At 36.1% G+C, this 25297-nt stretch overlaps 2 protein-coding genes across 15 annotated transcripts in view; both read right to left on the bottom strand.

Moving 5' to 3' along the window:
• The window catches only part of LOC109107915 (myosin phosphatase Rho-interacting protein-like), a 44069-nt gene extending 21916 nt beyond the window's left edge, over window positions 1-22153 (bottom strand). For 5 of the 14 annotated variants that reach the window (XM_019121087.2, XM_019121088.2, XM_019121086.2 and 2 more), the window contains exons 1-8: window positions 21418-22150; window positions 16459-16536; window positions 12719-12784; window positions 6743-6894; window positions 5966-6050; window positions 4642-4695; window positions 3920-4103; window positions 1810-2512 (exon numbers count right to left, since the gene is read on the bottom strand). In XM_019121087.2, coding sequence (XP_018976632.1) covers window positions 1810-2512; window positions 3920-4103; window positions 4642-4695; window positions 5966-6050; window positions 6743-6894; window positions 12719-12784; window positions 16459-16536; window positions 21418-21555 — 1460 coding nt within the window. In that variant the 5' untranslated portion in view covers window positions 21556-22150. Of the gene's footprint in view, window positions 1-1809; window positions 2513-3919; window positions 4104-4641; window positions 4696-5965; window positions 6051-6742; window positions 6895-12718; window positions 12785-16458; window positions 16537-21417 lie in introns of all 14 variants that reach the window. The other 9 variants (XM_019121081.2, XM_042752274.1, XM_019121082.2 and 6 more) reach the window with 6 other exon arrangements.
• Window positions 22154-23032: 879 nt separating this feature from the next.
• The window catches only part of mfsd1l (major facilitator superfamily domain containing 1-like), a 13012-nt gene continuing 10747 nt past the window's right edge, over window positions 23033-25297 (bottom strand). The window contains 3 exon segments of the mRNA XM_042752302.1: window positions 23033-23690; window positions 24274-24385; window positions 24562-24701. Of these exon segments, the coding sequence (XP_042608236.1) occupies window positions 23559-23690; window positions 24274-24385; window positions 24562-24701 (384 nt within the window). The 3' untranslated portion in view covers window positions 23033-23558.

The following is a 25297-nucleotide window of genomic DNA, read 5'->3' as shown; positions in this document are numbered from 1 at the left end:
AAAAATCAGAAGTGAGAGGAAAACAGTGCAGAACATTTTAATCGCAGATGCAGAACTGAACGGCACAGCATTCAGGACTGCATTGAGATTCCAACAAAACGGAAATATTAGGCTGGGAGTTCAGTTCTACACAGTGTTCACTAGGTGGCGCTAAAGCTGCAAGAATGAGATGAATGTCATGATTCTGAGTGCTAAAGGCACAGCATTAGCTTAGACAGTTAGCAGCCTGCATCTCAGTTTCTGCACTTGCTCGTCCTGAGTGTCACTAACAGGTTTTTCCTGCCGGCTCCAGCAGGTGGAGATATAACCCTCACGCTCGCTCTGAGACGTAAACACAGCAGGCGTGCTGGCTCGGATTGAAGGAGCAGATTGTGTTTATACTGCAGGGAAGTAGCTGCGTATCTTTAGTTCCCTGTTCAGAGCTGTCTCTCCTCAATTACAATCAGACTATGAACTCGGCTAATGAGGCTATAAAACAAGAACGCCTCTTAACAAACGCTTCATTTCTGCAATTTAAACCCATGTGTATTTAAGTAGAATGTGTGTGTCATTGGCTCTGGTACAAACTCTAACGACTTATCTACGTAGACAGCATTTTTAGGCATCATAAGCACAGAACCAATAATAGATACAGTATCCTTTCACATAAATTAAATTATATGATGATTATACACTGAAAAGTTCACCACATATTTGGGTGTGCTGCATATTTTTGTGGCAATTAGAGCATCAAGTAATTAACTTAACTTCATGTTAATAACACAATTAATTTCTTCCTCATTTCTTCTATTGGAATACACTGAGAGCAGAATATATTTTATTCAGAATGGATTAAAAAAATACATGTAATTAAAAAATGAATGATTTAACCAAGTATTTGAGTAGAGTATGCTATTAGTGGTAATTTTGTTATAATATTACTTGTTAATATTCATTTTATTTATTTTAATATTAATATTTATAATAATATAATATTGTTGATATTGGTATGAAATATTGATATTATTATTTAAAAATATTATTGATGATAATATTATTAATGTTTTTCGTTAATGATATGAATGTCTATTATTAGTGTGCAAATGTGTTTATGTATTTGATATATCAAGCTTTTATGGCTCATATAGTATGATATAGAAGAAAATAGAGCGAAAAACCCCTGGATTTTATCCAGAAGCCAGAACTGAGCAAACATGTGCAATTGTTGAATCAGCGTCAGGGCGAGTGAGAACTATTGACTGGATGTTCAGTTCAGTGAATGAGTCAGCGCCCGAGAATTAAAGCAAAAGTGATGAAAACTAGTAAGTAAACAAAACAGACAGAAGGCTGTTCTAATGTTACGTGATCATTCCAACATGTGACTATTTTCATAACAACACGAGGTGCTTAAAATAAAGAAAGTTATCAACATAACTGATATTCAAAATGATGAGCAAGCGGTGCTTTGTTTACGTTTCGTCTATCTGTGTATATCTCGTATATCCTTCTTTCGAGTTCTCCTTCTGAATGATGAATATTCACTATTGATAGCTGCTAATACAGACAGCTAATTCCTCTCACGCAGGTGCAGAACTCACGTTTAGTTTGCAGTTCTTTGTACCTAGTTATCTAGTTCTCGTTAGTATCTAGTACTTAATGTATATAGTTCTTTGAAGTCGGCTTGGTGTGTCCTAGCCGTAAGCGTGCCAATTACATGAGCTGCCACCCATGTAGACTTTTTCAAATCAGTTACTTATAAAGATGCTGTCTAAGAAGATAGGGTTTGAAACAGAGCCTCTGTGTGTGAATGTAACTGTACAAGGTCATCACCTTCGTTCACGTCCGAACAGCCGTTCCACTTCCTCCCTGCCCGGGCTTCTCGTGCGCGCTCGCAGCTCCTGCCGTTTCTGACTGGATCGGTACGCATCCCGGTGACTGAGTCTCCGCGCCCGCGGCACATCCGCCAGGGCGACGTAACCCTGCCCACCTCGCCCCGCCCTGCCCGAGGCTCCGCCCACACAGCTCTCCGGACCCTGCTCAGAGTCTAAAGAGCTCTGAGAGGAAGACAGGGACGATGGGAGGATGTTTGCGTGCGAGTTTGGACTGGAGAGCCGGTCTGGGCTGGGAAGGGGACAGAGAGTTGCATCCGACGAGGGCGGGGAATCCAGCGCTAGAACGTGCTCCTCTGATATGCTGAGTCTCTGTGTGTTGTGTTTGTGAGCGCAGGAGTTATGTGCAATGCCGTAAGTCTGTGTGCTAGCAGCGCTGTGTGGGTCATGTGACGTGCGTTTGTGTGAGCTGATTGGAGAGCTGAAGAGCTTGTGATCAAAGGAGAGATACCTGGAGCGAGAGGAAGAGGAGGATGTGGTGGAGGAGGAAGAAAGCAGATGCTGCTGCTGCGTTGGTGGCGAAGGCTCTTGCTTCTGCTGGCGATGATGCTGTCGTTCTTCGTCTTCTTCGGGTTTGGATTTTTCCAGTGAAAAATATCCACTCTCCACCCGTGGCTTACGACCAACACTTGCGTTTCCTGAATCTGAGCGTGAGAAAGAATGAGAAATCACAGTCAGTACCTTTAAAAAAATACACCATGGTAACATTACAGCTGCCAAAATACCTAGTTGCTACTGCAAAATCATACTAAACGAATCTGGGATCTCTTTCAAACCAGTGTAAGATGTTTTTAAAATCTGTCATTTAGTTTAATAACAAGAGTGGTGACTAACAGCAGGTTACCGCAGTTTTATTGAGGTAACAATCACTGTAGAATTTTGTCGGAAATGATGGTTACTGTGGTTTTTGTGAGGGCAGTGAGCAAATGTAATTAAATGTTCTTTTCGTTTAATGTGTTTACCCAGAAATCTGAGGTTGATTGATTGTATTATGTGTGAAGTGGACATTTTCCTTTAAGACCAAAAAAGCCAGTTTCCTGGTGATGTAAATCACTTTTATAATCACATGTATTGAATATGATGGCATGTGACGCCATAGGCAGAGTAGATATTTAACAAGATATTATGAAGAAAATACGACCAAAACTCACCACCACAACAGAATGCAACAGTGTCCACCCACTTTTTCAGAGGCCTTGGTTCAAGAAGCATTTTTCCCATTCATTTCTCCCATAGGGATTTTTAAAAACTCTTTGTCTAAGAGTAATAAGCCATGAACAGAACCAACTAGCCATAAATCACAACAGTACAAACTCTGATTTGAAGCAAAAAAAAAAAAGTACTGGATAAAATGACAAAGGCAAAAGAATGTGACCTTAAAGGCTTTAATCAGGGAAAGAACTACAATCCCATGAGGCACTGTGAATGACAATCGATAGATAAATGTAAAACTATTCATGTAAAGATGCTGATTGTGTATTTAGAAAACATATTTTACATTTATTGCAAAATATGCACATATATACAAATATTTAAGTAGACTGATTATGCCATTTGCAGGGAGTGGACTGGTGCTTAAGAGTTTTTTTTCCGATGCATTCTCCTTGTTTTAATTCTCTGATTGTAGGCAGAATCATGGATAATGCACTTTCACACTAGGAATTTTGCTGTTTGACATGATTATTTAAAAACGAGTTCAAATAAAGCAGACTGATGCCTTCAACAAACAACAAACTGTAACAAGCTAACAGGTTTATAAAGTTACAAATCAATTCTTCTATAGAGAGAATTAATGGGATATTTACTTTTGGAACTTGACTGTTGCACTGTATGCTACAGTGTTGTGGGTGGTTGCTATGAAGTCGCTAAGGTGTGGCGAGGGGCTGTTTGAACATGCATTCTTGAGTGTATAGAATGTTTCTGTTCTAAATTTCAAATTTAAATTTGAAATGTATTTTGTGGATACAAATGAATGAATGAGGCACCCAGGTTCACACAGCACGTCATAACCTTGTTTTTGTTAGTTTCTAATGAATTCTGAGTGTTGGTACCCAGCTGACTCAGGCTGCCGGTGCTGCAGCTTGTGGGTAAAGTGGCTCGACTCCATGTTTCCTCCTGCCACAGGGTGGCCCTGGTGGATGGCACTCGCTCTGCGTGAGCTATAGTGCTGGGGAGACACACCATACTGCTGCTGCTGCTGGTACTGGTGACCGTCACCTTCGCAGGACCTGGTTCCTGAACAGAGAGAAAGAAAGAAAGAGAGAGACACACAGACAAGCATAATATTTAACTAACCCATAGTCAAGAACAAAGAGCTCTTTGATGTCAAAAACACCTGTGTGTGTGTGCAGACAGATACACACATGAATGTAACTGTCTAAACTTGCAGGCTGATAACAAATGAGCTATTGTGCCCTGATTTCATACATACGCTGATTTACGCTCAGCACCACACCCCACACTAAACACACACTCGCAGATTAGAGTCTGTGTCTTTCCTGTTTCCACCTGACCGCCCAGTAATACCTTTTTGATTAAATCATAAAGTCACTCAGTGCACTTTTCTGCATGAAACCAAACACACACACATGCCTGCGTGAGCCACCCAGCGTCCCAGCAGAAGCACACACATGAGAATCATTTACTGGATAAATTACGATGAGGTTCAAATTCCTGCCAACCAGTTGATCTCCAAAAACACCCGGAATTCATGTATTGATCAGATCACTGTGCTGCACTCTGACTGGTTGGATCATGCTGGTTCTGGACTTACAATAAACCCATTGATGTTCTGCTGGGAGCAACGACCTGATAGCAGATCAGCAGCCTGACAAAACACAGGTCATGAGGTCAGAGCAGAGTAAAGTAATCCTAATGATACAAACACAATCCGTTTAAAACACTTCATTAATGTATTAATTAGAGGATTGAGCAACAGAATGTGGCGCAGGACAACACTTGATGGGCGGGTAGAGACTTGTGTGTGCAGGATGCGGGAGAATAAGGGTGTACTCAACACTAGGCAAGCTTAACCGTGCCCGAGCGCGTTTGACCCGCAAAGCCTGGTTCGTTTGACTAGTGTGATTGCTCCGTGCCACACAGTTCAGTTGGGCCTGCAGTCTTAGGCCCTCCCCAAATGCTCTCACTGGTTGACCCATCCCAAGCCAGTACTGATCAACATCCCACCCTCCTGTGACCCATGGTTTGTCTATATGTGAATTCAGAGCCAGTGAGCAACGGGTTTTTATAGTAATAATAACAATAAAAAACTGCGTTAATGCCCAGCACTAAAAATAATACAAACTTGGCCATATTTATATTTTAAAAATATTCAAATTGTCATAAAAATATTAATCAAAAATAGTATAAGATATATTTACATATAAATAGGAGTTAAAAGCTAACTTGTTCTAGAAAAAAAACTAAAATCAAAACCTATAATATAGCTAGAAAAAAATAAAACATAAAAACAAAATGGTTAGGATTTCTGAGATTTTCAAGATTTTTTTTTTTTTAATTTTTTTTAAATACATTTTAAAAAGTTAAAAAGTATATATATATATATATATATATATATATATATATATAAATATATATAGAGAGAGAGAGAGAGAGAGAGAGAGAGAGAGAGAGAGAGAGAGAGAGAGAGAGAGAGATATTGGTAGGATAAACTTTTCCCCTAATTTGTGTACTGGTTTTCCAAGCAGACCTGTGTCAAAAAATCCTGCTTGGTAGAACAAAACACTAGCCAATTACCATCTTATCTAAGGACTAGAAATAAGGGTTTTTCTGAGCTACCTGTGCATGAAGATGAAGAAACACCTTCAGATTCCAGAGTGAATTCTTTTTGCAGTCATTCACCAAACGAGGTGAGTGAAATACTTTGCAAGGTTTTGCATGTAGGTGTGTATGTTTTTAATTGTAGTTCAAGAATAAAAACAAATCTCACGCTTTGCATGGCAAAACTCAAACACACATCAGTTACATCCAGACTGATTCCAAACTCTAAACTGATTTTAAGTGACTAAATTATTAATCTGGGGCTGAAATTGTTCTTTTAAGACCTCTCGAGTTGGGGGATCTGTATATACGTGTACCTGTGGCGTTGGTGTTTCCACTTTCCGTTTCTTCTTCTGGTTTTGTTTGTTGGTTCGTGGGAACACCATCAGTGCCTCCTGCCACCTAAAGACACAAACAACACTTGGGAATTATTTCAAAACACCAATTAGTTAGTAACTGCTTATCTAATTATATAGTGTGTAATGAGGGTATTTCACTAATTACAATCAGTGAGTAATCATATATTAGTCATTACTTCACTTATTAACGTCTAAAATCAAACCAATATCAAACTTTACCAGATGAACAAATGAATAAACACAAACTGTCCTTTCAATTAGGATCAAGACGTTCATAAAATAAAAACTGTTTTGTCTTAGTTTCTTGCTAGTTTTGATTAACTAATATTTTGCTGTTATATTCTTAACTGTAAGCCTTATATGATAATGATAACTTGCTTGTGATATTCCACATTTGTACTGCAAGTCACTTTGGATGAAACATCTGCTAAATGAGTTAATGTCAATGATTTAATGCATCTAAGTCACAATTAAATCTCCAATAGTTCAAAGCGAGAATGTGCATGCAGAAATAAAAGGGAAAATATGTTTTTTCAAAATTGTGTGATGTTAAATTTACATTTTTGCCTCTCAGAAGTTCATCACATCAATACAGTATCGTGTTAAACTGCACATAAACATCAGAGAGTTGTAAAAATATGTTATGATAAACTGTGACATATGAATGAATGATTCTTCTTCTCTGTGTGTGTGTGTGTGTGTGTGTGTGTGTGTGTGTGTGTGTGTGTGACTCACCCATGTATGGTCTCTTTGCTCTCAGCACGTATGTAATGGTCTTTCTCCGGTGTGCAGATGCACAGCGAGTGTTTCTGACCCGTCCGGCTCTCACCGTCCACAACATCCACACACTGATTCAGGTTTATGGTGCCCTGTGGAAGAGTGCTGGCCTGAAACACACACACACACACACACACACACATACACATATATATACTAGTAGATCCATCAACACAAAATTATGGCATTGATAATAATAATAAATGTTTTTTGAGCAGCATATCAGAATGATTTCTGAAGGACACTGAATATGACACTGAAAACTGGAGTTTTGATCACAGCTTTGATCACAGGAATAAATTACATTATACAATATATTTACATAGAAAATTAATCTTTTAAATTGTACTAATATTTTTTCTGTTTTACTGTATTTTTAATCAAATAAATGCAACCTTAGTGAGCGTTCAGAAACATTAAAACTGACTTTTGAACTGCAGTTCAGCTAAATATATCCAATCACATGTGTTATGTCTGATTTTAATCACCAAGTATGTCTAAATAAACATGATGTCATGATTAATGTTTTGTACAAAAAGCCTCAACAACAACAAAATTTCCAATTCATCATTTGAGTCAAAGTCAGACAAGATGTGTGTGATTACTCGGGTTTAGTTTGAGGAATGATTTATGAATTACATTTTAAAAAAAGAGCATATTCTTTTAGAATTATGGTTTGGTTGTTCTAATTATAACTGGCTTAATATCAAATCAACAGAAGTCTATGCTACGTGCTGATTTAGGTAGCTAAGTAAACGTGTGTGTGTTTGTGTAAACGTGTGGCACATGACCTCCCTCAAACACACACCACAAAAACACCACAAACTGGTTCATTCTCCCTGTATTTATCATTCCCTGATGAACCTCCTCCGACAATCTCATCCAAGTTTCTCTCTCACCTTCTTTCACAACATCTCTCGATGTTTTACTACTTGTTCAAGACGAGTTGCAAAATTCCTTCTTTGCTGTGCAGCCAGCATTCACACACACACACACACACACACACACACACACACACACACACAATAACTCTTTCAACAGGAAAGACTGACACACACAGAAACAGTGACCAAGCAACACACACATACTCATCAGAAATTTGGAGAGACGAACAACACAAAACCCTGAAAAAAAACAGGCGTTCTTTTCCAAGGTTGAGTTTCCAGCTTCCTTTTAATCGCTTGTTTACCGTGTTTCACTTCGGTGCCGCTGTTGAACGAGTTTGTTTGTTTTAAAACCACTGATGACACGATGCCGACACGTCTGAGCGATGACAGCAGAGGTGCAGATACGGCTGCTGAGGCATCATGGGAGAAATTCAAGTTCCATAATAGAGACATCATCCATTTTTAAAGGACGGTGGGGGGGTTTTAGTCTCTGTAATCATCCCAGCAGGCAGAAAAACCTCTTAACCTCCCTTATCATGTGGCCTAACCAAACCTAACATCTATCAGCTGCTGGCTTTCTGTTTTTCAGAGTGAAATCAACTGCTTCATATAGTAACTTACTTATCATGACTTATGTTCTGATTGAGCATTTTCATTTATTATTCTAAAATACTCTTAACAACATACACTGAACTGTTTATGTTCAAAGTCAACAACAAAATTTTATTACAGACTGATTTGTTCTCTGTGAATCATATTTGCAGATCAAAGTTCCTCGAGCTCAAATATTGTGTTTGACTTCTGCCCTCTATTTACTGCCAGACTAGTTCCATCTAACTAACCACCAGTGAACTCATACACAACCTGTGCTCATTTTGGTCCTACATATTAAAAAGAGAGATAGAGAGAGACATTTAGATCTGAAACCACATTTGAAAGTATATGTGGTCCTGCAGTTTAACAAATTAATTTAAAAGTATTCATATCCTATGTAGTCCATTAATAAGTTCACTAAAACTTCACGTTTGAGGGTCATATAAGAGTTTTAAAATTAATTTAAAATTAAATGTAAATTAAGGATTTGTTTAAAATAATTGTACTTCAAAATTTAAATTTATTTAATAAGATAAATTAAAAATATATTGTGGACACACTTTATTTTAAAGTCCAATTATCACTATTATCTAACATTACTACATTTTTAATTTGATGCTTATTAATACTTAGTTAGGTAGTTATTAAGTTTAGATATGGGGTAGGGTTAAGATATCTTAAATACAGTCATGCAAAAAAAATATATTAATAATAAGTGCTTTATAAGTACTAATGAACAGCCAATATGCTAGAAATATTAATGCTAGATAACAGTGAGAATTGGTTCTTAAAATAAAGTGTTAACTAAATTTTATTAAATAATTTTAATGAATAATCTGCTTTTTATCAGCTTGCAAACCCCAGTTTGGAAATCTCTTGTCTAATCGGTTAATAAACTAGGAAAAGAAAGACATGCAGATGAAGTGGGAACATTGTGATGATGATAAATCGCATTAAAACTCCTCTAGTGCTGCTCTGCGTCCCGTGTGTCTTTAGAGAAGTGTCTCTGGGAACGCTGCCCGACTGACTGAGCTTTATTTTACGCAACACAAAGAGACTGCTGAATCTGTGTTCAGCAAACCCATGCCCACAGGTCAGCATCAGGGGACGGTTCTGGTGAACCGGGTCACTGAGAGCATGCATTACAGCATGAACGTTCAATAACCGGCCGTTTAAATCGCAACACACACATGCATTCATACACAGATGCAACTGGTCTGAAAATAGCAGCCAGGCTTCTGTTGTAATCTTCCTCTCATCCTGTTCTTTCCTCCTACACATGTCTCTCTATTTCTCGTGGCTCTAAGTCCAACGGGGGCGGACAGCAGAGGATGAGGAAGGTGAACGAGAGGATGACAGGGAGAAGGAAAGTATAAATTAATTATGTAGCCTAACATGCTGATTAATTCATGAAATTACTCACAATTCACTGCATATATCAATATGGAAGCCACAAAATAATACCAAATAAGCACCATCCTACATTTTTTCAATTGAATATCATGATTCACATTATATATTACAATTTTTTTTTCACTTTAAAGCCAAATCAAATTTAAACAATTTCAATCATATACTAAATACTACTAAAACATTAAAAAACCATATATAAATGTACACATACAAAAAGGACTTTTGGGGGGAAACAGCTCTCTCCACCTTCATTTTATTAATCTTAGTTAAATGTACATTTAGACATTTACTAATACATCATTAAAATCAAAGTTTGTATCTGTTAATTTTATTTAATGGATATCAGCTAACATGAAATAACAATGAACAGTTGGATTTTTTATTAAATAATATTAACAAAGATGAATAAATACTGTAAGAAATGTGTTGCTCATTGTTAGATAGTGATAGTTAATGCATTAACTAAAGTAATGGGAGCTTACTGTAAAATGTTACCATTTATTTAGTAAACATAAGTAAAAGTAGCAACAACAAGTCAAGAGAGCAGGGGTGCGGATCATATTACAGATTTTGAATCACAGATCGGGTCACTTTTTCTTTATTATTTAAAGAACACTTTAAGTACTTCTTTGGTAATACAGCAGAAACTAGTTGCGCAATATTTTTACAGACAAGTGAACAGTCAGTAATAAAATGAGAACAAATAAACAAATTATAACTAAATGTTATAACGCAAAAAAGGGACAGTTTAAGAGTGTTCATAATGTAATGACAGTCAATGGGGTCCAAAACAACAACAGCAAACTTTCTCTGTATGGACAAAAACATTTTTTCAAAATATCTTCTTTTGTGTTCTGCTGAAGAATGAAGGTCATGTGAGTTTGGAGAGACATGAAGGTGATTAAACAATGACCGAATTCTTCCTTTAATGTTCTGAATAATCCTTGATGGTCCTTAATAAGCCTTTTTCTGTAGATTTTGGGGTTTTCTAGACATGTTTTGTAATATTCATCGATACAATACATTCTATAGAGTAGGGTTTGAGTGGTTGTTATGGAAACACATGCTGAAGAGCAGCTCTAAATATAGCGTGAGACTCTAAACGTGTTCAAGCTTTAGGCGTCCAGTCAACACCAGACATCCTGACCTCTCACGAGACCATTTCATCCACTACAGCATCTGTTCCTGATGAGAGCGATGCAATTAATACCCTGCTGATGACCAACACACACGAACACGTCAAAATCATCTGCATTAGAAAGCATTTCAAGAGGGTGTGTGCGTGTGTGTGTGTGTAAAACAAATAGCAGCGTTGTTAGTCTGAATTAAAAGTAACAAAAAGTGAAAAACCAAAGACTGTGTTATTTTAATATTATTTGTGTGCTATTTATTAATGTTTTGAACTAGCTTTTAATTTCAGTGTAAGTTTTAGTAATTTTGTTTCATGTGTATGTCATTTTAATTACTTTCAGTGTAGTTTAATATTATTCCTTTTCAGTTTTATTTAGTATTTCAGCTTAAAATTTAATTTTTCGTTGGCAATGCAACATTTCTCATTTTCATTTAGGTTTTTCATCTGATAGTTATATATTTTTTTTATTTCAGCTTAATTTCAATTACCAAAAACTGTTTTAAATTGTTTTCTAGAATATAGTATACAACATATACACACACACACACACGCTTATATATATATACGCTTCTCCAGAACGAGAGATCCCGGTAATGTGTACATTCATCTCTGTTCCTGGATGTCTGAGTGTAGGAGGGAAGTGGGCACAGATGGATTGTGGGTAGCTTTCGGATGTAGCTTCACCCACCCACACACACACTCGCACAGAGATCATCATCATCACCCGAGTCGGGTCGGACCTGGCCTTCCCGCATTCAGTAATGACAGACTTCATGTTCATGTAGCTCCAGACACACACTTATGTAAACAAACACACACACACACACACGATCACGTGTGGGCTGAAGTGGTGCTTAATAACAATCACAAACACGCATGAATGCAAATGAAGCCAAGCAGGTTTTCATCCTTTATGCTGCTCTTTATGCGTCCATCACTCACTTCTCCTCCTCTCCTCTCCGAGAGAAAGAGAGATGAAAGAGAAGCGAATGAGATGAGCGAACACACGAGGAGGAACTGCACAGCCATCAGCTGAAAATACACCTCTGTATATGAAAGCCTTTTAATGGTTAATATTCTATATATACCTTAGGACTGAGTTATTTGATCTGAAATGGCCTAAATGAAATGCTTTTTCAGTCAAAAGATCCATCATTGCCAAGAAGATAAGGAATATTCCTGGTTTAGTACAAGTTAAGCTCAATCAGTCGCATTTGTGGAGTTAAAAAAACTTAAAAAATAACAAACATCTTTAAAAAAAAAAAAAAAAAGGAATAATCTGGTTTACAGTAAACCACTTACAATGGAAGCGTATGGACATTCTGTAACATTTACAAGTAATAAATGTTTCAATATTACATCCACAAAACATTAACATGATTTTTTTTGTGTAAAAAAAAAAAACACCCTAAAAAGACCTTAAAATGACAAAAATGATTTGACGGCTCAAATAATACCCAGAAAAATTAATTTTAAGTGCTTTTATAAAACTAAGAGCTTCACAATTCTAATACCTCTAAAAATTGGTCCCATTCACATCCACTGTAACCCAGATTTTGGCTTTTTTAAAGAAAAACAAGGACAAGCTGAACTTGTATTGAACTTGGCATATCCTTCAAAATATTCAATGAAAGAAATACAATAAAATGCAGTATAAATCCAACTACAGTTGTGCACTAAATGAAGTAGTATGCCATTAGGAACATCATGTTCACTGTCACGATTATGCACCATGAATCCCTGAATCCAGCCATATTATACCAAACAATGCATATACAAACACACACAACATACAACAGACAGGCAGCAACATAAACACCCTGAAGGTCTGTCCACACAGAGCCACCCACATACTGCAACAAAGTACACAGTATGAGAACACACCGTATGAGAGTAGTACACACTCACCATGTCATCCAGCGCGTAACGCAGGAGTCCATGTTCATACAGAAGGAAAAAACGCCTCTGCCATTTCTGCAAGAGAAGAAATTGAGATTGCATGAGTGAAAAGTGATGCCACCTTTATGTTTTAGATCTGGAAAGTGTTTTAAGTCTGACTTGTGTTTTAAGCCAGTGTATATAAAGTATAATGTTGATTATAACAGGCCGATTGATATGGTACCTGCATGACTGATTTACAGAAGTGGTAACTTCCCATTACTGTCAACTGGCATTTTCCTTAATTAATAAACATTTTGTCTGCATTTGGGTTAAATATTTTACACAATTGTGTACACAATTTTGTCAGTGTCATTGCATTGCATTTTATATATTTATTTATTTGTTGACTTTGGAGATTAGCAATAGCCATTTGTTTGACCACCACATCCTACACGTACATGCTTGTATATACTACATATACTTTGGGTTATTTTTAACATCTTTCCATCTTGTTTGTCAATCTGTGATTTCCTGTTTGCTGTCGAATCATTTCCCATCCCACAAACTCCCTCTCCTGCTGTTTCTCACGAGTTCAGCTTGAGAGAGAATGAGAGTGAGTCAGCGACTCCACGGCCTCCTCAAACACACACACACACACACACACACACACACTTGACTCGTTCGTCCCTTAACAAGCATGCATACTGTACAGTAAACACACACACTCACATACACACACACACAGAAAAGCAGCATCTCTTCACTCACACACAGTGTGTGATAATACAGAAACAATTCCGTGCCCTCATTTATAAAGAGTGTGTAGAAAAGGTTCTATATTTTGTCCTACGAATTAAATGTAAAATGTGTGTAAGAACAGAAAAATCTGTATTTATCAAATGTGCGCACACATGTGCACCAGTAAGTAATCGTTGTTGATAAATCCCACGTTCTTAAGCACCATGCTCATTCATGTTCATTTGCAAACGCCTCCACTGAACCATATATGATGACAACACTTCCCTTTATTATCACGTGAACGTGTACATCCTCACCCAAGTCATGGCAAAGAAAGTGGTACCGACTGAGAAGAAGCCATTCTGTGCTCTCACTAAACAGATCTCTTTGAAAACGAGTTCTCTGCGCAGTAGAGCTGGACCAGCGTATTCGATTATTTGAATATTCGTTCGGTGGGTTGGCATTCGATTTTCAATTTTAAGATTTCGAATATCCTTTTTTTTTCTCCAGGGCTTGAATTTCGGCGCGGGATTGCACATAAGTCTACTGATTCCCGCAGTTTCCGCACTTTTAACGTGGGAAATTCCCGCAAATATTTCAATTTGAAAGACGCTTGCGACATACGATGGAATGTATCATTTGCACATGCTTTTAAGCCTTACAAGCTGATGTCATTAATGTATATATTTATACACTGAAGACTAACCAGTGTTATTTTAAAGTTAAATAGATTATTCTGTTTCTGTGGAATTTCTGTACCTGAATATTACTGTTAAACCTACCTGAAAAACTTAAAACAGTTAATTTCTTGTTATTGTATTTGTTTGTGCCATTGCTTGTCATTAATCTATTATTATTTTATAACTGACTGTTTACTTGTCTTTTTTAGTTAAAATAAATTAAATTCAGAGTTTGAAAAGTATCTCCCTCACAATATAAATATGAATCAACATTATAAATTGTAAAACACAAATACACTGGGTGACGAAACATTTAGTTTGGATGATTGTAGTTTAAAAATATGTCTAAAACTTAAATTAAATTAAAAGTATTGTTCTTAACAGACCTGTGTGTCCTTTGTTGCATTAAATATCATGCATGACGTCTAGTATGCTCTTGAATATATTAAACTGCACTAACGATCATAATTTAACCCTCATGTTTGTTAAGATGGACTTTTTTATGTCCGAGGTCCCAGAGACCCAATGACATGCATGTATAATTAACCATTATATATAAATTACATAATTATTAAAACATAAATTTTGAATGAAATAACTGACTAATAATTTATAAAAGAAACATTCATAAATATAGCATTAAAATAAGACCATATAACAATCATACTCTAGAACTGATCTTAAATTATTTTACTAACTTCATAATCAAAGCACAATGAATTTTTTAAGAAGATTCTGAATCTTTAACATTCTTAATTTTATTAACAATCATGTCCAATTATATCTATCTATCTATATATCTATATATATATATGGTGTGAAATAGGGATGTCAATTTTCGATCATTTCCATGATCGATCGTCGTTTAAATTAATGATCAACGATCGTGTGCGTGTGCGTGCGTGCGTGCATACGAGGACGAGCGAGCACGTTTGGATGTATTTGGAGGTTATTGCTCACGTCTCATTCGGCACATACCCAAATGTTTCCATATTTGCAATGTATTTGAATGTTAAACTATTATTTATAATGTATTTAGATCAGTGGTTGTCATCCTTTTTTTTACATGAACTTACAGAGCGTCGACACACTTCTGTTTTACATTCGTTATCTTAATTAAGTCAGATATATTTCGCTTTTTTTTTTTCTATTAGGCCTATTACTTATATAGGCTATACATTTTCCTTAAAGGATCCCATTTTGTCCCAGGGCTTGAAAACCTGTGCCCCAGGCTAGATAGGTCCATGCAGAAAACCGTTTAGTGACATCACTGAATGCTCGGGAAAACATATTGTCTGTGTCGGTCACAGCGCCTTTTAATTGCTGTTTTGAATCCAGTATTTATTTATTTACAAATTATAAGCTCTGATTATGACAAGTGTGGTATAAAAGCTTTGTTTATTAGAGGAATAATTAGTTAGCTGGAAAATGTTACATCGCGACCATACTTTTGGATCCGTTCCAGCCCATAGACTACATTTACAAGGTTTTGTTCTGGTTTGCCGGTTGGTCACGAATTTTCACAAACTCAATAATATTTAGGCATTGTTTCTTTTCCTAAATCCTCACCGCCTAACCCTCTAATTTTGCAGGTTTATTTTATTGTCTTTCACTTTTAATCACTGTTTTCGCATCTCTTACTGTGGTAAACATGCGGGAAGGGAAATTAAAGATTTCATGAATTAAGAATTTGTTCGATTTATTATTTTGTTCCCTTATTTCAGTTAAATCATGGGTTATTTAAGGAACAAATTAATGAAACATGGACAGTTGCCACAAATGAATAAGTCACAGGAACGAATTAACAAGTTGATAGCCTTTCTCTCCTGTGTCCCGCAGCCCTGCAAAGCACACGATATGAAACAATTATCTGGGGAAATGACTTAGTTACTACATTTCTATTGCTTTCCATGTTTAATAACATTGTGCTGTTTCTATTAATCACATTAAAAGAACTAACAAATGTTTATTCCATTATATGCATGAAGCCCAAAATCAACACTCACAGCCGCTCGCACTTGGTTTGTGCATGAGCTGCATGAAGCCCAAAATCAAACCAGTTAGTCGACCACGATTGCTTTAATCGATTGCATCTCTTATTGACAAGTAATCAATCATCAATTAATCGTTGACATCCCTAGTGTGAAATATATTTTGGTGTGAAATATGGACCTGGACTTCCATGATATTTGCACTATTAATGCAGGTGAGAATTAAACTTGACTGAAAAGCACATTCTGGAACGTTTCTAAAAATATTTTTTTCTTAAAAAGTTTTGCCAAAATGAATTTGCTAGGTAAAAAAGCTCAGAACTGTATTATAATGAACATGCAATGCAATTATACGAACCCGTGTTCTGTGCAGAGGATTGTCAAAGTTTGTTCCTTCAGGTGCCAGGAGCAGCCATCCACCGTAGATGGGTTTTGCCTGAAACATGCAACACACATGGCATAAAAAACAATGAAACCATGATTCAAGACAACTGATCAGTTTTTTTTTTGATATTTTGGATAAACCTGCTTATATATATATATATATATATATATATATATATATATATATATATATATATGCACATAAAAACAAAAACTGTGGTTGGTCGCTTTAAATGTCAATCAGATGGTCTCTTTTTGTCTGCAATGTGGAACAGACTTCACTTCTATATTCAGAAAGACTCTGATCATCACTCTGGGATATGAGAAAGTATTTTAACATTGAAAAGCACATTTCAGCTTTAGAGAAACATGCCAAAGAAAAGCACCAAAACAGGAATAACATCTCTGCATGTGACCCTCCTGTGACTGCACAACAAAGTGCCGACGGACGGATTTGTAATATTACAGAAACATCAAAGAAAGCACGCATGAGAGAAAAATGAAACGCTAGGGGAACATTAAGGTTCCTCTTCCAAAGCTCACAGAGATCTCAGATAAGTTTCATTTTAGTACCAACTTGTTTTTTTGTTTCTCCTAAAATAGAGAAGAGATACAAATGAGACCATAGCTGATATAAAGAAAGAATAAAGCTATAAAATAATAGGTCAAATCTCGCCCAGTTAGTTGAAATCTCTTTTGAAACTCCAGAGAAGAAACATGAGATTATAAGTGTTTTTTTTTTCTGAAGAGAAACATCTGAGAAGCAGGAGACTTCTGTCCGTCTAGGAGAAACAAATTAGAAATTAAAGAGATCCAAGTTGATTTTTCTCTCCTAAGGTATGGAAAAGAAAGAGCGAGGGAGCGAATGAATGCCAGTTTATCGTCTGGTTAAAGGAATGTCGGTTTGACAACTTGAACGATGGCCCGAGAAAAAGTCTGAGCAAAAGAAAAACGTTAGAAAAAAGTAAGACTCCTCAGATCAAGTGCAAGAGAAAAGAGACAAAAGTGAAATTCATTCTTCTAGTTCTTGCACTGCTTCACTGTACTGACCCTTCCAAAAATAACCCTAAATATTAAACTTATGCAATTAATTAAACCAAACAAATTAAACAGCATTTGCATAATTTCAGGCGGATTTTTGTAAACTTAAGTTCAGCATTCAAAATATACTCCAATGACAATGACATAGTGAACTGTGCTTGCTACAGCCTGATGAAAATGAAATGTACCGAAAAGTTTAAGACTATGCTTTTCCTTCAGGAAATGCAAATCTAGTTTCTCCTGATCTCCTGCTAATGGGAGACTCTGTGCTCTGGGAAATCAGTGATGAGGAGCGGACAGGGACACAGAGAGAGAGAGAAAGAGAGAGAGAGAGAGAGAAGGGCTAATGTAGGCCAGATTTTCCTCTTCAATGGTTAAAGTTTGTTCTGTTTATTTTTACAGCCCACCTTTTTCTCTCATAACAGTAGAACTGAGCGCCGACTGTCTCACAGAGTGAGTGTGTGTGTGTGTGTGTGTGTGTGTGTGTGTGTGTGTGTGTGTGTGTGTGTGTGTGTGTGTGTGTGTGTGTGTGTGTGTGTGTGTGTGTGTGTCAAGGGGGAGGGTGTATTCTAATAGCATGACAAAAAGCATGGACATAAATATGTGTGGAATGAACAACTCGGAAAAACCTGACCAACTGCAGCGAGACAGAAAGAGGGAGAGAGAGATGGATATATTGACGTCTGACAGAACGACGGCCCTGAATCATTATGACACCCGTACAACAACAGCTAGCCTAGGGTTTTGCATTTTCTGATGACAATGTGAGCAATGCTTGCCATACATGATGCTAGGATGTTATTGTTGTTGGTTTCTACATCCGAATCAAACTGTGCATTTAAGTGAATCGATTCATAACACAACGGTGCACTGAGGCCTTTTAAGTATTGCAATGTTTTAGTAAAGAATATCATTTTGAATGCTATCATCAAGTATGCATAAAACTCTAGACTCTGGAGATAAGCCTAGTTATGTCAAGATAAAATCAAAACTGACTGAAGAGCTAAAGATTAGAGTCGTAATATGCTGAGATTAAAACTGTAATATTCTGAACATTAAGTCATATTACAAGAAAGTTGTAGTATTAGGAGAATAAAGTTGCAATATGAATAAAGTTATATGTAATATGAATAATTTAAGAATGAAGTAGTATATTGCACAAGTCCCAGAGGCATTCTATTTATTGTAATAATGATGATGCCGTTTCTCCTACTATTGTGAGTTTTATTTTATAAAATAATTAACTTAGACACACAATATACTACTTTATTCTCAAAACATTATGACTCCAATCTTGTACTGCATCAACTGTATCCTCATAATACTATTACTTTATTTTCACATTTTTTGACTTCATTCTCAATATGTTGCGATTTTAACCTTGTAATGCTCGAAATTTATTTATCTTTTTTTTTTATTCTCATAGTTTTGACTTCATATTCAAAACATTACAACTTTTAATCTTGTATTGCTATGACTTTATTCTTTCAATTTTGACTTGATTCACAATTTTACAACTTTAATCATATAACGCTATGACTTTATTTGGACTATATTTGTATTGGAGCTTGCATTTCTGACTTAACTCTCATCATTTTCACCATGCTTAAAATCTTACAACATTATTCTTGTTTTGCCATGACGTTTTTCATATCTGTAACGTTCTTACATGACACTAAAACACCAGTGGACATCATTTCCTTCACATTATTCTAAAAAGAACAAAACAAAAACATAACAATTTTCCTATTTCCTTTGTTACTCAAAACCTGTAATTCAGAGACATTTGCACCACCTCATCAGTTCTCAATGGATAAAATTAAGCCCGTCCTTTATTCTAATTAAATCTCTGATTCATTTAGAAATACATCACATCACAGATGTTAAATAGGTTTCTTTAGAGCAAGAAGACAGAAGAAACGAGAATTAAATACAAAAGAAATTCGCTTGGAAGGTTATGACCGCAAATCTGAACCTCTAAAAAAACGTAAGATCCACAAACAGGAGGATAAGACTCTTAACATATGACTCTGACGGCCTTAACAGGTGCTAAAGACCTGATTCACTTCACTGTCAACTCAATTTCTAAGTGCTTTCTAAAAAAAGACTTCTGTGCCGCTGCGAGTCTCATTTCTCTGGACTTCTCCCTCACATTCAAAGACACGAGCGCTTGCTTCCACTGCCAAATATTCAGTCTCTCTTTGCTTCATCACTTCATTCTTTGATAACAATCCAACCTATACAGTGAGACAGATGGCAAACGGAGGCCACGTCACTTAGTAATATAGCCGAGACCCAGCTGTGTGTGGTAATGTTGAAGAATACCGTCTGGAAACCCCCCTGTATCTGCGTGTGGCCTTACTGTTAAACTGTTCTGGAGTTGGAATAAAGCTTAAAATAGCATAAAGCTCCGATATGACATGTATCTCCGGTCTACTGCTGGTGAAATAACACTAAACCACGCAACTAATTAGTAAATTAGCAGACACTTCTAGCCAAAACAGGATCAGGTCTCTTGGACTTGATCAAGGTCGACGTGGCGATGGGTTCGAACCCACAACCTTTCAATTACCAGCTCAGATTTTTAGCCACTGCAAAACTAGACCACTAAACCACGAGCGCAGCAGCTTGATGCTACAACGTGCATCTGCTAAACGGCATCATTAATTAATACTAATCACTAATTAGTCATCTAATTATCCGGGTCAGTCCTCCAGAGGTGACCCGAGGGTAAGCGCCTCGATCAAAGCTGTAATGGTGATTAAAATGGATTAACCTCTCTAGGGTTTGAACCTACGACCTTTCAAGCAACCCTGATATTTAACCACTACTCCCAAGCACAAGCTGCGGAAAAAAACAGATGCTATTAGTTATAAACCTGTGGTAAATACTTTCACAAATAGGGGCAATTCAGGTAAAATGTCAAAAGGTGGTTCAGTAGTCAAATTCGCATTATATACCCATGTAATAAATGTTACCTTATGCATAAACCATGGTTTTTGCATTAACCTCCAACAAAACCATGGCTCTATGGTCAAACAAACCATGGCATTATGGCAAGGTAGTCATACTGTGCTAATAACCATCCTCTAAAATAGGCTGTGCCTCAAATGAGCAGCCAAACTTGTCTAAAAACTATAGTACTTTATTATTAGTGCAGTTTTGAAATAGTTTGGTGGTTATCAAGCGCTTCTGCTTGGCTTTAATATGATATTGAGGCCTGGATAGAAATCTTTCAGTTGCCTTTAAAAAAAAAAAAAAAAAAATTATATATATATGTTGTTTATATTTAATATTTGTCTATTTATATTTCATTTATTGAGATAGTTACTTAATTATATCATCATATCTCTACTATATACACAATATAATATGTTTTTTACCATAGTATATTACCATGGTTTTTATCATACTTCATTTATTTCCAACAATACCATGGCACAAGCCCAAAAAAACATGGTATTATGGTAAGTTATTTATATTTTTCTAACTCTCATCCTCTTTTACCATGTTACCATGTCTAAAAAGCACAGTATTACCATGGTACTTTATAGTTAGTGTAGTTTTGAAGAAGTTCCAGTGTTTCTGCTTGGATTTAATACGGACTATTTTAAATAGTTACTTCACTATATCGTGCTATAGCTACTATATACAGTATACTATGGATTTTACCATAGTATATTACCATACTTCATTTATTTCCAACAATACCATGGTACAAGCTCAAAAAAAAACATGGTATTATGGAAAGTTATTTATGTTTTGCTAACTGTCACCCCCTTATCTTTATCGTTAGCGCAGTTTTGAAGCTGTTTGCTGGTCATTAGTTATTTGACGCAGACAGAGATTTAATCTAAAGCAATTATTAGGTGATTTTGCAGATATACGTTACCTGTGTGAAGTCTTCATCACTCAGCAGGTGCGCGTCTCGAGCTTTGAAGCAGTTCTGGCATTTACTCTTGTTGAAAATATTGGCCTGGAATTTTCGGCAGCCGTTATCTTTTGCAGACATAACGTTACTCTGTGCCATGAGCGCGTGTTTGTGTTCTCGGTTTTCCGTTATTTTAAAAACTGCGCAATAATTCCAGCGGAGAGTCCTCCCCCGCGCGCTGCAGTCCGCCTCATCACAAACTCACTCCGATGATTTATTTACGCACAGTAATCACCTGACAGGACCCACGCTAAGGGGACGATAATAACAATAATAGAATTTATTTCGCCAAAAAGTTTTAATTTGGCCGAGCTCTCCCGTTGATTTCTGAGGGGACCTTCCGCGCTCTCGATCCATGCGCGTCCCCGCTCCCCCGCAGGCACACGGGCACGCGCTGATGCGTTAAAGTGCGAGTTCCAAAATAATGTGGCGAACTACTCCAAGCGAACAGTGATGGAGAGCAGGCGTCTACTTTCCACTAGCTTACAGCCCCTGACGAACCGTTCAGCGGTAGCGTTACGTGAAGACAACTATCCCGAAACTCCATGATGCGCCTCAGTGTGGATTCTCTCTCGAGTTTCCGCTCCAAAGACGGATTTTTGTCCGTTTCCCACGGTCACAGCTGATCGCACGGGTCCGGCTGCGCTCTCCACACACACTACACACTCAACACACACGGAGGAATGAAGGGGGCGGGGCACGACGCAACCGACAAACCCCGTAAGCCAATCACAGGAAGGGATACGCCTACCATTAGTAGTCAGAGGACGGAAATATCCAATCAGATTTTTCAATCGCACTGATTTTATGGAGAATAACAAGATTCAAGGTAGGTGGACTGCGCACGGGGTAAACTGAAGTTATTTAAACTTACAGTCAGGATTTTATATGTATTTCAACTGTGTTTTAGTGATTTTCGTCTGGTTGTAAAACGAAAAAGCGCAACACTAAATAATTCATGCGTTAAGATTTTTGTTAACTACCCTTGTAACGCCCCCAGATAGTGACCAATCCTACCTGAGCGGCTCTCCAGCGCCCCCGTCCGGCTTTAATGCGGTATGAGAGCCTGAGAAAAAAATATTTGTAATATATATATATATATATATATATATATATATATATATATATATATATATATATATATATATATATATATATATATATATATATATATATATATATAATATTATTATTATTAATATTAATAGTAGTAGTGGTAGTAGTAGTATTATTTAATATATATATATATATATATATATATATATATATATATATATATATATATATAATTACAATATTTTAAATACTATTTTATTGTATTTTAATACTAATATTTTAATGCTAACTTTAATATTATATATTTATTGATAATTATAATTTTATAATAAAAATATAATAAATCATATTATTGTATATCTCTATATATTTTAATTGTAAATGTTACAATATATTTTAATAAAATAATTATTTTTAATTTCATTACATTATATTAAAATATAATAAAGTTTTCATTTTTTGCTCATGTGTATGTAGTAACTGAATAAGGAAATTTAAAAAAATAACAGTATTCATGATCTCTCAGTGGCACAAAACTTTATTTTTTTTATAAAAAAAAAACGTAAAAATGCAAAATGCATATTATTCGATCATTTTGTAAGCAGCTATTAATGCAAGTATAAAGGCAATGTTAACATTTCGTGATTTGTGAATCTGACCGTTTCACCATCTTTTTAAAATGACATAACATTATAAATTTACAGACACACCTTCTAATTTCCTCAAATTAGTAGGACAATAACAGTTCATTTCTGAAACTTAGAAGAAAAAAACTGGCAAAGACGTATTTTTTCTGATGTTATAAAACAGAAGAGTGTCAATATTTCCATACCAGCTTCCATAATGCATAAGAAATGATTACTGATCTTCCACATTTTTGAAAGCATTACATTAAACTATGTAGTCAAGAACAGAGTTTTAGGTCTGGCCTGAGAAGCGAAACTCTTGAAACGAGGGTACCTGAAGTCTTTCTGTTAGAGTTAACACTGAACGTCACATGACATGTTTCTGAGAGCACTGTTTCCCTTTAGTAACCAGAGATTCCTCTATGTCCTGTTGATGGATGGAGCGTTGTTTATCTCCTCGTTGTCCTCTTCATTCATCAGCGGTTCTCTGTCGGTCTGAGCAGCAGCGCTCGGAGCCGCTGATCTCTTCGTCGTCTTATTCAGAGTGCTTCCCTATAAACACACACGTGTGTATCATTGCATTAAACAATCATTCATAACCTGAATATCTTAAGGTCATCATCTACTGATTAAGATCCTGAGCATTTTTCCTCTGGTATCACACGCACTGATGAACTGTGCATGATAAGATCAGGAATGTATACAGTGTTACAAAAGTAACCAGGGTTAATTTTCAGTTCATTTTCATTGCATTAGGTCACGAACGATACGGTCACAGCAGAACAACCCAATCCACCTCTAATGGATGCGTTCGCCAAAAATAATCTCCACTGTTGACTCAAAACTCATAGTTCATGTGTCGCTCTGAGTCATGCATACGTTTGAATCCACTGATAGCAGTTTCTCTTTCACTCTAACGCTTGATGTAGATTATTACAGAGGCAAACTCTGCAAATTCAAATCATGCCGATCAAGGTCGCGTACAATCACACATTCTTAAACATCGTACCAATGTGAACTCCACAAACTCTTCACAGTTCTCGTTCCATCTTACTGTTGCTATGGTTACCTGAGGTTACCCATCTATGATGGCTGATTCAGAGAGATGTGTGTGCATGTGTGTGTGTTAGTGTACCTGTCTGTAGTCAACGATGTTGAGGATGGTAGAGGTCACTATGCAGCTGATGGTGTTGGCCAGCATAAAGATCATCATATATTGCCATCTCCACAACGGGATCTTAACATCACTGTGCAACACACACAAAACTCACATGGTACTCAAACATACTTCAAAGAATATCATGATGCCGTCAAAAAACATAATGTGTTTCCTTTTTGTGAAATAATAAAATGTGCATGAATAAACATGTACTGTATTCAATTTCAGTGTGCGATGAAAATGAATGCTGGGCATTAATGTCACCTGGATTTGGTTCCCAGGATCTGTCCCACCACCAGGTTAGAAATGCCGATGCCGATCATCTGTACGGATGTGGCCAGTCCCATCGCTGTGCCCAGTGTGGCTTGAGGAACCACCAGCGGGATTGAGGGCCACATGCTCGACTACAACAATCCAAATAATGAAAAACTGATAATCCAAAGTTCAATAGGTATATTATCATGCAGTGTTTATCACAGGTATTTTCTTTCATTTTATTCGCAAAACATTTGAATTCAGAATAATAGCACAATATTTTCTGGGTGAAATGACATGCAACACACAAACGAAATAGAAAACAGATTCAAAAATGTCAGTCTAACTTTACTATTCAATGTTATACCACAGGGCTTGGATAAAATTTTTATATGTGAAACATATGAATGTGGAAAATTTGTGCAATAGAAAATTTGTATATTACTAATATATACAAATAATATTAATATTATTTATATATATATATACACACATCTATCTATCTATCTAATAAATTAGTAAATATAGAAATATATATAAAAATCTCTAAATAAAAAAATATATTTAAATATATATTATATTTATATTATTACATTATTTATATAATATATAAATATATAATATATGTCAAATATATATATATATATATAATAAAATATATAATATTTTAGTTATTTTTTTTTTCCCTCAGGGATATAGCATTTTTTAGTTTGTAAAAATGAAACATTTTAAAATAAATCTAATA

This window comes from Cyprinus carpio, chromosome B24, assembly GCF_018340385.1.
Source record: "Cyprinus carpio isolate SPL01 chromosome B24, ASM1834038v1, whole genome shotgun sequence".
Taxonomy (NCBI): domain Eukaryota; kingdom Metazoa; phylum Chordata; class Actinopteri; order Cypriniformes; family Cyprinidae; genus Cyprinus; species Cyprinus carpio.
The sequence above is the reverse complement of the archived record's forward strand: the minus strand, read 5'-3'. Positions and strand labels throughout refer to the sequence as shown.